The sequence below is a fragment of the Bufo bufo genome, chromosome 3 (assembly GCF_905171765.1).
Source record: "Bufo bufo chromosome 3, aBufBuf1.1, whole genome shotgun sequence".
In the NCBI taxonomy this organism is placed as follows: Eukaryota; Metazoa; Chordata; class Amphibia; order Anura; family Bufonidae; genus Bufo; species Bufo bufo.
The window spans coordinates 624,447,622-624,461,526 of NC_053391.1; the positions used below are offsets into that span (position 1 = coordinate 624,447,622).

Consider the following 13,905-nt stretch of genomic DNA (forward strand, 5'->3'; position numbering starts at 1 on the left):
GAAAGGTGGGATTTTAAAATGCAAAAACAACCAAAAATGTAAATGCATCACATCAGTAACAAGTTATACATTACATTATAAGAGAACTGCAGTCAGATCAAAAATGTAAATACAATTAAATTACTTTAGTTGCTAAAATGATGGATGTCAAATATTCTAGTGCACAACAAGGAATCACTGCCTCAAAATTCCAACATTTTCCTGGAATCCTGTCTGGTCACCATACTTATTAAAGGAATATACTGATACAATTTCCTTTATTTCTTCAGTAAGCAGGTAAAAAGACATGTCCTGTCCCCATTCCTGCTCTGCAATTATCCTAATGAGGTTACAATTAATTGATCTTGGTATTGTGAGGCTGTAGAACCCGTCACAGTCCCCCCTCCATGCTAAAATCTGCTCTCTTATTCTATTCCTGTCTACATCATTGACCTTTGCTGCCCTCGTCTTGGAAAATTGTTTCCTTTTCTACTATGTGAAAGCGGCTTTGAAGCAGTTTATGAGCGTTAACTATTCTTCTTCTCAAGGAACCGTTATAGGAGGGAAGAAATTCCTGTCTTCCAATAGTAACGAGGCACAAATATATACACACACACACACATATATATATATATATATATATATATACATACACACACACACACACATATATATATACACACACACACACACATATACTGCATCAACATTACTTTCTTTGATTACTGGAAAATTCTTTCTTTTGGTGACCATGCTTTTGTTTACTATCAGTTTATTTCAGTTTCTTACAACACATGATCTGCAATAAATGTGTCCTTTATACAAATACAATATGCAAAAAAAAAAAAAAAAAATGGCCTGGGAGCCATTTCTTCCCATTTGTTTTCTATTTCATAAAATGACTTCATATGACATTTGCGGAGCTATAATGGAGGAGTTGCTAGGCAACCAAGCGGAATTGGCTCCAGGCAGTTGAATTACAGATTTCAAATTTTGCAGGCAACTTTTCACGGGGGCAAACACTTAAAAAAAAAATATATAAATAATAAATATAGCATTTAAGGATTTGATTTCTAGATATTTAAAATTGAAAAAAAAAAAAAAGAAAACATGCAAATTGTAATATATACGTGTGTAATGTGTGTGTATATAAGTGTATATATATTTAAAAAAAATAAATAATAAAAATAATATATATATATATATATATATATATATAATAAATAGTTAATTTAAACTGGGAAAATTAAATACAAAAAATACTCCAGTAAGTGTTCTCTTGGTCCATACTGTAACCAGTAGTGAAATCCAGTAAAGGACGGGTGCACATTAGGGAGCTGCCCAGTGAATGCTGCAGCCATGAGCACTGCTTTCATTATGAAGTATGGAGAATCACCCCGTGTATTCCAATATGTGTAACTATATGGATCTGTGTGCTTCATAAAAAAAAAAAAAGATTGCTTCCAAAAATACAACATTCTGATATTTGTGGTTAGTAATAAAAACATATAATACAAATACATAAAGTGGATGATGAGATATTGTATAAGATGTCAGTGCTGGGGAGGACATCATACTACAATAAACCCTGATGCAGGCAATAAACACAGCAGCCAATCACAGATCATCTGTCATTCCACAGCGGCAAGCGCACTGAAAGCCGTGAACTCATTGGCTGCTATATACTGAGCGCCAGGGGAGCAGTACATACAGTATACAGGGAGCAGTACAGTACACACAGTACACAGGGAGCAGTACAGTACATACAGTACACGGGGTACAGTACATACAGTACACGGGGGTACAGTAATTGGGGGTACAGTACATACAGTACACGGGGATACAGTACATACAGTACAGAGGGGAATAGTACAGCAGTACATACAGTACACAGGGGAGCAGTACAGACAGTACACAGGAGATCAGTACATACAGTACACAGGAGAGCAGTACATACAGTACACAGGAGAGCAGTACAGTACATACAGTACACAGGAGATCAGTACAGTACATACAGTACACGGGGATACAGTACATACAGTACAGAGGGGAACAGTACAGCAGTACATACAGTACACAGGGGAGCAGTACAGACAGTACACAGGAGAGCAGTACATACAGTACACAGGAGAGCAGTACATACAGTACACAGGAGAGCAGTACAGTACATACAGTACACAGGAGAGCAGTACAGTACATACAGTACACAGGAGATCAGTACATACAGTACACAGGAGAGCAGTACATACAGTACACAGGAGAGCAGTACATACAGTACACAGGAGATCAGTACATACAGTACACAGGAGAGCAGTACATACAGTACACAGGAGAGCAGTACAGTACATACAGTACACAGGGGAACAGTACATACAGTACACAGGGGAACAGTACAGTACATACAGTATACAGGGGGCAGTACAGTACATACAGTACACAGGGGAGCAGTCCAGTACATACAGTATACAGGGAGCAGTCCAGTACATACAGTATACAGGGAGCAGTCCAGTACATACAGTATACAGGGAGCAGTACAGTACATACAGTACACAGGGAGCAGTACAGTACATACAGTACACAGGGGAGCAGTACGGTACATACAGTACACAGGAGAGCAGTACATACAGTACACAGGAGAGCAGTACATACAGTACACAGGAGAGCAGTAACGTACATACAGTACACAGGGGAGCAGTACGGTACATACAGTACACAGGAGAGCAGTACAGTACATACAGTACACAGGGGAGCAATACGGTACATACAGTACACAGGGGAGCAGTACAGTACATACAGTACACGGAGAGCAGTACATACAATACACAGGGGAGCAGTACAGTACACAGGGGAGCAGTACATACAGTACACAGGGGAGCAGTACAGTACACACAGTACACAGGGGAGCAGTACAGTACATACAATACACAGGGGAGCAGTACAGTACACAGGGGAGCAGTACATACAGTACACAGGGGAGCAGTACAGTACATACAGTACACAGGGGAGCAGTACAGTACATACAGTACACAGGGGAGCAGTACAGTACACACAGTACACGGGGAGCAGTATATACAGTACACGGAGAGTCGTACAGTACATGGGGAGCAGTACATACAGTACACAGGGGAGCAGTACAGTACACAGGGGAGCAGTACAGTACATACAGTACACAGGGGAGCAGTACAGTACACGGGGAGCAGTACAGTACACAGGGGAGCAGTACAGTACATACAGTACACAGGGGAGCAGTACAGTACACAGGAGCAGTACAGTACACACAGTACACAGGGGAGCAGTACAGTACATACAGTACACAGGGGAGCAGTACATAAAGTACACGGAGAGCCGTACAGTACATGGGGAGCAGTACATACAGTACATGGAGAGCAGTACATACAGTACACAGGGGAGTAGTACAGTACATACAGTACACGGAGAGCAGTACATACAGTACACAGGGGAGCAGTACAGTACATACAGTACACAGGAGAGCAGTACAGTACATACAGTACACAGGAGAGCAGTACAGTACATACAGTACACAGGAGAGCAGTACAGTACATACAGTACACAGGAGAGCAGTGCAGTACAGTACATACAGTACACAGGAGAGCAGTACAGTACACAGTACACAGGGGAGCAGTACAGTACACGGGGAGCAGTACATACAGTACACAGGAGAGCAGTACAGTACACAGTACACAGGGGAGCAGTACATACAGTACACAGAGCCGTACAGTACATGGGGAGCAGTACATACAGTACACAGAGCCGTACAGTACATGGGGAGCAGTACATACAGTACACAGGGGAGTAGTACAGTACATACAGTACACGGAGAGCAGTACATACAGTACACAGGGGAGCAGTACAGTACATACAGTACACAGGAGAGCAGTACAGTACATACAGTACACAGGAGAGCAGTACAGTACATACAGTACACAGGAGAGCAGTGCAGTACAGTACATACAGTACACAGGAGAGCAGTGCAGTACAGTACATACAGTACACAGGAGAGCAGTACAGTACACAGTACACAGGGGAGCAGTACAGTACACGGGGAGCAGTACATACAGTACACAGGAGAGCAGTACAGTACACAGTACACAGGGGAGCAGTACATACAGTACACAGAGCCGTACAGTACATGGGGAGCAGTACATACAGTACACAGGGGAGCAGTACAGTACATACAGTACACAGGGGAGCAGTACAGTACATACAGTACACAGGGGAGCAGTACATACAGTACACAGGGGAGCAGTACAGTACACAGGGGAGCAGTACAGTACATACAGTACACAGGGGAGGAGTACAGTACATACAGTACACAGGGGAGCAGTACAGTACACAGTACACAGGGGAGCAGTACAGTACACAGTACACAGGGGAGCAGTACAGTACATACAGTACATGGGGAGCAGTACAGTACATGGGGAGCAGTACATACAGTACACAGGGGAGCAGTACAGTACATACAGTACACAGGGGAGCAGTACAGTACATACAGTACACAGGGGAGCAGTACAGTACACAGGGGAGCAGTACAGTACACAGGGGAGCAGTACAGTACACAGGGGAGCAGTACAGTACATACAGTACACAGGGGAGCAGTACATACAGTACACAGGGGAGCAGTACAGTACACAGGGGAGCAGTACAGTACATACAGTACACAGGGGAGCAGTACAGTACATACAGTACACGGAGAGCAGTACATACAGTACACAGGGGAGCAGTACAGTACATACAGTACACAGGGGAGCAGTACAGTACATACAGTACACAGGGGAGCAGTACAGTACATACAATACACAGGGGAGCAGTACAGTACACAGTACACAGGGGAGCCGTACAGTACATGGGGAGCAGTACATACAGTACACAGGGGAGTAGTACAGTACATACAGTACACGGAGAGCAGTACATACAGTACACAGGGGAGCAGTACAGTACATACAGTACACAGGGGAGCAGTACAGTACATACAGTACACAGGAGAGCAGTACAGTACATACAGTACACAGGAGAGCAGTACAGTACATACAGTACACAGGAGAGCAGTGCAGTACAGTACATACAGTACACAGGAGAGCAGTGCAGTACAGTACATACAGTACACAGGAGAGCAGTACAGTACACAGTACACAGGGGAGCAGTACAGTACACGGGGAGCAGTACATACAGTACACAGGAGAGCAGTACAGTACACAGTACACAGGGGAGCAGTACATACAGTACACAGAGCCGTACAGTACATGGGGAGCAGTACATACAGTACACAGGGGAGCAGTACAGTACATACAGTACACAGGGGACCAGTACAGTACATACAGTACACAGGGGAGCAGTACATACAGTACACAGGGGAGCAGTACAGTACACAGGGGAGCAGTACAGTACATACAGTACACAGGGGAGGAGTACAGTACATACAGTACACAGGGGAGCAGTACAGTACACAGTACACAGGGGAGCAGTACAGTACACAGTACACAGGGGAGCAGTACAGTACATACAGTACATGGGGAGCAGTACAGTACATGGGGAGCAGTACATACAGTACACAGGGGAGCAGTACAGTACATACAGTACACAGGGGAGCAGTACAGTACACAGGGGAGCAGTACAGTACACAGGGGAGCAGTACAGTACACAGGGGAGCAGTACAGTACACAGGGGAGCAGTACAGTACATACAGTACACAGGGGAGCAGTACATACAGTACACAGGGGAGCAGTACAGTACACAGGGGAGCAGTACAGTACATACAGTACACAGGGGAGCAGTACAGTACATACAGTACACGGAGAGCAGTACATACAGTACACAGGGGAGCAGTACAGTACATACAGTACACAGGGGAGCAGTACAGTACATACAGTACACAGGGGAGCAGTACAGTACATACAATACACAGGGGAGCAGTACAGTACACAGTACACAGGAGCAGTACAGTACATGGGGAGCAGTACATACAGTACACAGGGGAGCAGTACAGTACATACAGTACACAGGGGAGCAGTACAGTACATACAGTACACGGGGAGCAGTACATACAGTACACAGAGAGCCAAACAGTACATGGGGAGCAGTACATACAGTACACAGGGGAGCAGTACAGTACATACAGTACACAGGGGAGCAGTACAGTACATACAGTACACAGGGGAGCAGTACAGTACACAGGGGAGCAGTACAGTACATACAGTACACGGGGAGCAGTACAGTACATGGGGAGCAGTACATACAGTACACAGGGGAGCAGTACAGTACATACAGTACACGGGGAGCAGTACAGTACATGGGGAGCAGTACATACAGTACACAGGGGAGCAGTACAGTACATACAGTACACAGGGGAGCAGTACAGTACATACAGTACACAGGGGAGCAGTACAGTACATACAGTACACAGGGGAGCAGTACAGTACACAGGGGAGCAGTACAGTACACAGGGGAGCAGTACAGTACACAGGGGAGCAGTACATACAGTACACAGGGGAGCAGTACAGTACATACAGTACACGGGGAGCAGTACAGTACATGGGGAGCAGTACATACAGTACACAGGGGAGCAGTACAGTACATACAGTACACAGGGGAGCAGTACAGTACATACAGTACACAGGGGAGCAGTACACTACATACAGTACACGGGGAGCAGTACATACAGTACACAGGAGAGCAGTACAGTACATACAGTATACGGAGAGCAGTACAGTACATACAGTACACAGGGGAGCAGTGGGATAGAACAGGAGTAAGGGGAGGTGGATGTGTCAATGTGAAGTAGGTGCTGGCATCAGGACATGACATGGTTAAGAGCCGCTGTTGGTTGCTAGGAGACGGCGCAGTGTGAGCGGGATGTGGTGTGAAGGCAGACCTGTCATGTGACCGCCCAGTGTACGGCCAGTCACCCTGTATACTCCGCATCGGGGTCAAGTCATACAAGATGCCATTCACCCAGGACCGGGTGTATGTGTATATGTGTGGTATAGTATTAGTATAGGACACACACACATACAGTATACACACATTATATAGAGATAGGTAGACAGGTAAGATGTTATTTAGAGAGAGAGAGATAGATATATGGATAGATATAAGATAGATACATACATATTAGAGATAGTTAGTTATATGGCCATACACATATACACACATTTATATACAATATATATATATCAGCAGCCACAGGCAGTTTCTATACATCTTACTTATGGAACTATTTTATAGAAAAGGCCTAACAGTACAGATTGAGATAAATGGTCACAGAGACCCCACAATCCATGTACAGTCAGCGTATACAGCACAGTTCACACACAGACAGCGGTGGAAGTTGTATGTGTTTTTTATTATTTACCAGAAAATACAATAATATCTTGCAGGTACCATTAAACCAACCCTATAACACCGACCACCTCCGAGTCCTGGAAACACAGCACAACTTGTTCTTTGGCTGGGATTTCTGTATCTCTGCCCTCAGCTGGCACCTCTTCCTGGCATCATTCTGTACACTGTGTGGCCCTGGGTATCCTCCAGGTACCCAGGACAGGTAGACATCCTCCAGGTACCCAGGACAGGTAGACATCCTCCAGGTACCCAGGACAGGTAGACATCCTCCAGGTACCCAGGACAGGTAGACATCCTCAGGTACCCAGGACAGGTAGACATCCTCCAGGTACCCAGGACAGGTACAGATCCTCCAGGTAGCCAGGACAGGTAGACATCCTCCACATACACAGGACAGGTACACACTCCTGGTACACAGGACAGGTGCGCAGTGATGTCACTCCAATGACAGCCGGGTCCCTGGTACCCTGCAGTTGGCTCCTGCCCCCATCCCTCGGCACACACATGACAGAGTCCTCGCCCTGCCCATCACGGGGCTCCTGTCCCGGGTGGCACTGCCCTGGGTGCCAGCTCTCACAGTGAGATTTGGGGAGGGGGTGCTGCTCCTGTGAGGGGCGGAGTCCCCCCCCCCCCCTCCTCCCTTTATAATCATCCCCACACCGGGCTGTAGCAATGCATTATCCACACTGTCCGGGGCAGCCGCCGCTGTACCTACCTGCGCGCACCCTGCCCTCTGCCCTTCTGTGTGTGGAGGAGGGGCTGGCACCCCTGCCCATGCCATCCTCCTGAGCTCCTCTTCTTCCTCCGGTAAAGTTGGCTCCCGCCATAGCCGCCGCCGCCTTGGATCCCTCGGCTTACTGCGAGACTCCGGTGTACAATCCGGATCTCTGCCCCAACATGATCGCCGCCCAGGCCAAGCTGGTGTACCACCTGAACAAGTACTACAACGAGAAGTGCCAGGCCAGGAAGGTGGCCATCGCCAAGACCATCCGCGAGGTGTGCAAGGTGGTCTCCGACGTGCTGAAGGAGGTGGAGGTGCAGGAGCCGCGCTTCATCAGCTCCCTCAACGAGATGGAGAACCGCTTCGAGGGCCTGGAGGTCATCTCCCCCAGCGAGTTCGAGGTGGTCCTCTACCTCAACCAGATGGGGGTCTTCAACTTCGTGGACGACGGCTCCCTGCCGGGCTGCGCCGTGCTGAAGCTGAGCGACGGCCGCAAGAGGAGCATGTCCCTGTGGGTGGAGTTCATCACGGCGTCCGGCTACCTGTCCGCCCGCAAGATCCGCTCCCGCTTCCAGACCCTGGTGGCCCAGGCGGTGGACAAGTGCAGCTACCGGGACGTGGTGAAGATGGTGGCCGACACCAGCGAGGTGAAGCTGAGGATCAGAGACCGCTACGTGGTGCAGATCACCCCGGCCTTCAAGTGCACCGGCATCTGGCCCCGCAGCGCTGCCCACTGGCCCCTGCCGCACATCCCCTGGCCCGGTCCTAACCGGGTGGCCGAGGTCAAGGCGGAGGGCTTCAACCTGCTCTCCAAGGAGTGCCATACCCTGGCCGGCAAGCAGAGCTCGGCCGAGAGCGACGCCTGGGTGCTGCAGTTCGCCGAGGCCGAGAACCGGCTGCAGCTGGGGGGCTGCAGGAAGAAGTGCCTGTCGGTGCTCAAGACCCTGCGGGACCGGCACCTGGAGCTCCCCGGCCAGCCCCTCAACAACTACCACATGAAGACTCTGGTCTCCTACGAGTGCGAGAAGCACCCCCGGGAGTCGGACTGGGACGAGTCGTGCCTGGGGGACCGGCTGAACGGCATCCTCCTGCAGCTCATCTCCTGCCTGCAGTGCCGCAGGTGCCCGCACTACTTCCTGCCCACCCTGGACCTCTTCCAGGGCAAGCCCCACTCCGCCCTGGAGAACGCGGCCAAACAGACGTGGAGGCTGGCCCGGGAGATCCTCACCAACCCCAAGAGCCTGGAGAAGCTCTGAGAGGACTACCACCACCATCATCCACTACCTGGACAGCACCCCCAACCACAGGGGGCTCCACTGGAATTATCCATCCGTTCTTCATTCTAGAAGGATGACGGGAGGAGCACTCCCATTCTCCGCATCTCTGTGACTGTGTGTCAGCTTGTCGTCGTTCTGTGCTCTGGTGACCTGTTCTAGATTTTTTGGGGGATACTGCAGGACTTGTTCTAGATCTGCTCTGGAGATGCCGGGGGATCAGGTAGCTTTTCTTTAATTTTGGAGGCAGAACTCAGAAGTTTACATTTGCTCTTGTTCTCCTGACATTCCGTGAAAATACTTGAAATGTTATTTAAAAAAAAAAAAATTATTCAAATGAAATTTGTATTATTTTTTTTTTGGCTTTTATGATGGCGCTTGGAATTCTATCTATTGGACGATGCACTTGAGATAACACTGGATCCTGACCTCTGTGATGGAGATTTTAATTTAATGACGGTGAAATAAATGGCCTGAAAAGATATTGCTGAGAGTTTTTCATTCATTTGGGTTTGTAAAAATATTTTAAAAAAACATAATCTTCTCGCAGATTTTCTAGGATTAATTCATTCGTTTTTTTCTAGGACTCAATCAGTCTCTTCATCCTTTTATTTTCTATACATTTGTTTCATATTTTATTTTAATTATTATTTGTGCTTTGTACTTTTTTTTTTACTTTTCTTTGATATTTATAAATTTATACATATATACATTAGTTTCATATTTTATTTATTTTGTGCTTCGTGCTTTTTTTAGACTATTATTTGATATTTATAATTTTGTACATATATAGATTTGTTTGATATATTTCCTTTTTTTGTGCTTCATACTTTTTTTTAGACTTATTTAATAATTATAATTTTGTACATATTATATAGATTTGTTTGATATTTTATTTCATTATTATTTGTGCTTCCTACTTTTTTTAGACTTTTATTTGATATTTTATCATTTTGTACATATTAGAGATTTTTCATATTTTATTTAATTCTTTTTTGTGCTTCCTACTTTTTTTTAGACTTTTATTCAATACTTATAATTTTATAAATATTATATAGATTTTTAAGCAGCTATTTGATAGTCTTAGACCTTACATTCACTGCAGTATTTCTTTCCGCTTCCTCCATATCTTTATTTCATCATTTTCCTTCATTGAATTATTACAGTCCTCACCTTCTTGCCTTATTTTCTACCCTTTTTCCTTCCTTCCTTTACATTTTCTACACACTGCTGTCAGATATACTGGACGCAGGCAACATCGTTACATAAATCCACAGAATCGTCCCAAAAGAAAAACATAAAAATTCGGCAAATGTCCTATAGAAAACGCACAAACACAGTATGGACAAATAATAAAACGCTGGTGAAGGGATAGTCTGCAGTATTAACCCTCTAATAGCGGGGAGGATTTCGGCGACTCTCTATAGATGATGGGGTCACCCTGGTATAAGGAGGGTCGGGGTTTGGATTGGGATGATTAGAATACGGGGCCGGAGATTAGATTTCTTCCCACCTCAGGGGGAAAACAAGACGTTTATTCTCAAATCTGAAGAATGGATTTCTCCTCATTATTTTACATCATCACATCTGTAGTATAATGTGTGTATACTGTATATAGGGGGGATAATCACAGCTGTACATAATGTGTGTATACTGTATATAGGGGGGATAATCACAGCTGTATATAATGTGTGTATACTGTATATAGGGGGGATAATCACAGCTGTATATAATGTGTGTATACTGTATATAGGGGGGATAACCTCATACATATAACACTGGGAATAATCACAGCCCATATTATAGAACTGACAATACAGGCCCAATATAAATGTGCAGGATGTCTGTCATATCTATTATCTCATATCTATCGATCTCTCTCTCTATCATATAGTTATCTATCTAACATCTATTTATCTAACTCGCTAATATATCTAATTTATCTATCTGTATCTAATATCTGTTTTATATATCGATCTCTCGAATATATCTGTTTAATATCTATTGGTCTATCTAATATCTCTATCTATCTAATATCTCTATCTATCTAATATCTCTATCTATCTAATATCTCTATCTATCTATCTATCTATCTATCTATCTATCTATCTAATATCTCTATCTATCTATCTATCTATCTATCTATCTATCTCATATCTATCACCCATGCTTTGCTCACACTCTATTATTTAGCGGTTATTACAGTAACTACTCACTTTGGGATCGATCTTCTTGAAGCTGAGGTCTTCTTCATCCACCTCAAAGTAGATCTCGGTGGTGGTGATGGAGAGGGTGCCCTTGGCCACCACAATGGGTGCGATCAGCTGGGCAGGGGTGCTGAGCACCACAGGACCTGTAACACAGACACACACATCAGCCAGCTCTATGTTACTATGTGATTTATTGTTTTATTATTCATGTTCTGCCACAAACATCACTGTATCATCTACAAGATGCAAAACCAGCAAATAGTTATTATAGGATGTCTCTCCTAAAGCTGCAGAGGAAACCCCAGCAGCTGCACACAGGGAGCACAGGCCTGTATACTGTGTAATATATATATACTGGGGGTGAAGACATCATATAGACAATGCATCAATAATACAATCCTAGTTCTTGAACAAGACCATGCCATCTACAAGGAACTAGATCTGTAGATTTCAATCAGTGCCTGTGATGATGATGATGATGGTGGTGGTTGTTCTCAGTGTGTTTGAGTACAGGCAGCCTGTGTAATGGGCCAGATCTCCAGTCTGAGCTCTTCTCCTAGTCATTATATGGAGAACCACTGACCACCTTCTACTACAACATGATAAAATACATAGGAAACTACTACTAATCATCATCAGGGGGTGAGAATTATGTTCTTTAAGAATTCTTTTATAATATTACAGTGACCAGACATTTACTGTGAGGAGCAGGGAATAGAAGATTTTTACATGTATTATATTTTACAGCAGTTTTCTCACTATTAGATTAATTCCCCATGGAATATAATAGGGGATACAATGAACCTTTAGCATTTTTTTCCTTATGATTTTTTTCTAAAGAAACAGTAACATTCAGCCCCATTTCCTCCATGCAGGCTTCCCCCAGCTGACACACATGAGTGCACAGAGTAACGCCTCATGCACACGACCGTTGTTTTATTCCGTGTCCGTTGTTCAGTTTTTCGTGAATTTCTGCGGACCCATTGACTTTCAATGGGTCAGTTGAAAACTCGGCTAATGCACCGTTTGTCATCCGCGTCCGTGACCCGTGGTTCCAGTCCGTCCAAAAAATATAACCTGTCCTATTTTTTTCATGGAAAACGGTTCGAGGACCCATTCAAGTCAATGAGACCGTGAAAAAACGCGGAGGTACACAAGATTGTCATCCGCATCCGTTTTTTTCCTATCATTTGCATGGCAAACTTTACTTAGACTTTTTTTTTACTTTCCTTCATGTCTGGTGATCCTCCAAAAATAAAGGAAGACACACGGAAACAAAAACGGAAACAGATCACGGAACCCCATTTTGCGGAACGGAACACAACAACGGTCGTGTGCATGAGGCCTATGGCAGCAGATGGAGACCCTGCAGGTCTGAAGATCTCCTCTGTTAGGGCTCATGCACACGACCGTATTTTCTTTCCACATCGTTCCATTTTTTTAAGAACCTGTACGGAACCATTCATTTCAATGGGTCTGCATAAAAAAACGGAAGTTACTCTGTGTGCATTCAGTTTCCGTATGTCCGTATTTCTGTTCCGCAAAAAAATAGAACAGGTCCTATTATTGTCCGCATTACAGACAAGGATAGGACTGTTCTATTAGGGGCTAGCTGTTCTGTTTTGCAAAATACGGAATGCACACGGACGTCATCTGTATTTTATGCGGATCGCAAAATACATACAGTCGTGTGCATGAGACCTTAGGCACCATATTCTCCTCTACACTAGAAGAACTTCTAAGGGCCTGTTCACACCCCTTTTTTTTGCTGTATGTCAAGAGGAAACATTTAGACATACAGTAAAAAAAAAAGTATACAAACAGTATGCAATCTAGTGGTTATCTATACTTTTTTTTTTTTACATACAGGTTTAAAGGATGTGCATATATTTCAATACGTATGTGTCGTTTTTTTTAAACAAAAAAGTATCAATTTTTGTGCAATTTTTTTTTAAAAAAATTTGAAATATATCAAAGGGAGTAGGAAGTATCTGGATAAAAATGGATACATTTAACAAATGGAAACACATTGTCTTACGGTTCCATTAGTCTCCCATTCACTACAATGTAATAGAAAAACCAAAACATACTTTTCTTCATTTATTTATTTTTTTGCGGGACAGAATAGTGTGGTATACTACATCATCCTATACTGGAATTTTTATTTTTTAAGTACAGAAACGTAAACCATGACAAACTGAGTCAGAAGTATGCACTTTTGAACTGTTTGCCCAATTATAGTCTATGGGTACGTCAGGCCATACGTTTCTACATGTTATTTCAGTTTACAAACGTGTCCGCTTGACGTACAGTAAAAACGTGATGTGAACAGGCCCTTATAGAGGAGGAAACTTTGGTAATA

The 13,905-nt window shown here is 44.4% G+C and overlaps 2 protein-coding genes across 11 annotated transcripts in view; one reads left to right on the forward strand and one right to left on the reverse strand.

Moving 5' to 3' along the window:
- The window catches only part of NBEA (neurobeachin), a 630,876-nt gene that overhangs the window by 143,702 nt on the left and 473,269 nt on the right, over positions 1-13,905 (reverse strand). For all 10 annotated transcript variants that reach the window (XM_040426128.1, XM_040426125.1, XM_040426127.1 and 7 more), the window contains one exon: positions 11,550-11,686. In XM_040426128.1, the coding sequence (XP_040282062.1) occupies positions 11,550-11,686 (137 nt within the window). The remainder of the gene's footprint in view (positions 1-11,549; positions 11,687-13,905) is intronic.
- On the forward strand, positions 8,138-9,705 carry MAB21L1 (mab-21 like 1). The gene has a single exon (XM_040426129.1). The coding sequence runs from the start codon at positions 8,236-8,238 to the stop codon at positions 9,313-9,315; it is 1,080 nt and encodes a 359-aa protein (XP_040282063.1). The 5' UTR covers positions 8,138-8,235; the 3' UTR covers positions 9,316-9,705.

What these genes read in the sequence shown, in the direction of transcription:
- MAB21L1 (XM_040426129.1), top strand. Translation starts at nt 8,236, where the DNA reads ATGATCGCCGCCCAGGCCAAGCTGGTGTACCACCTGAACAAGTACTAC.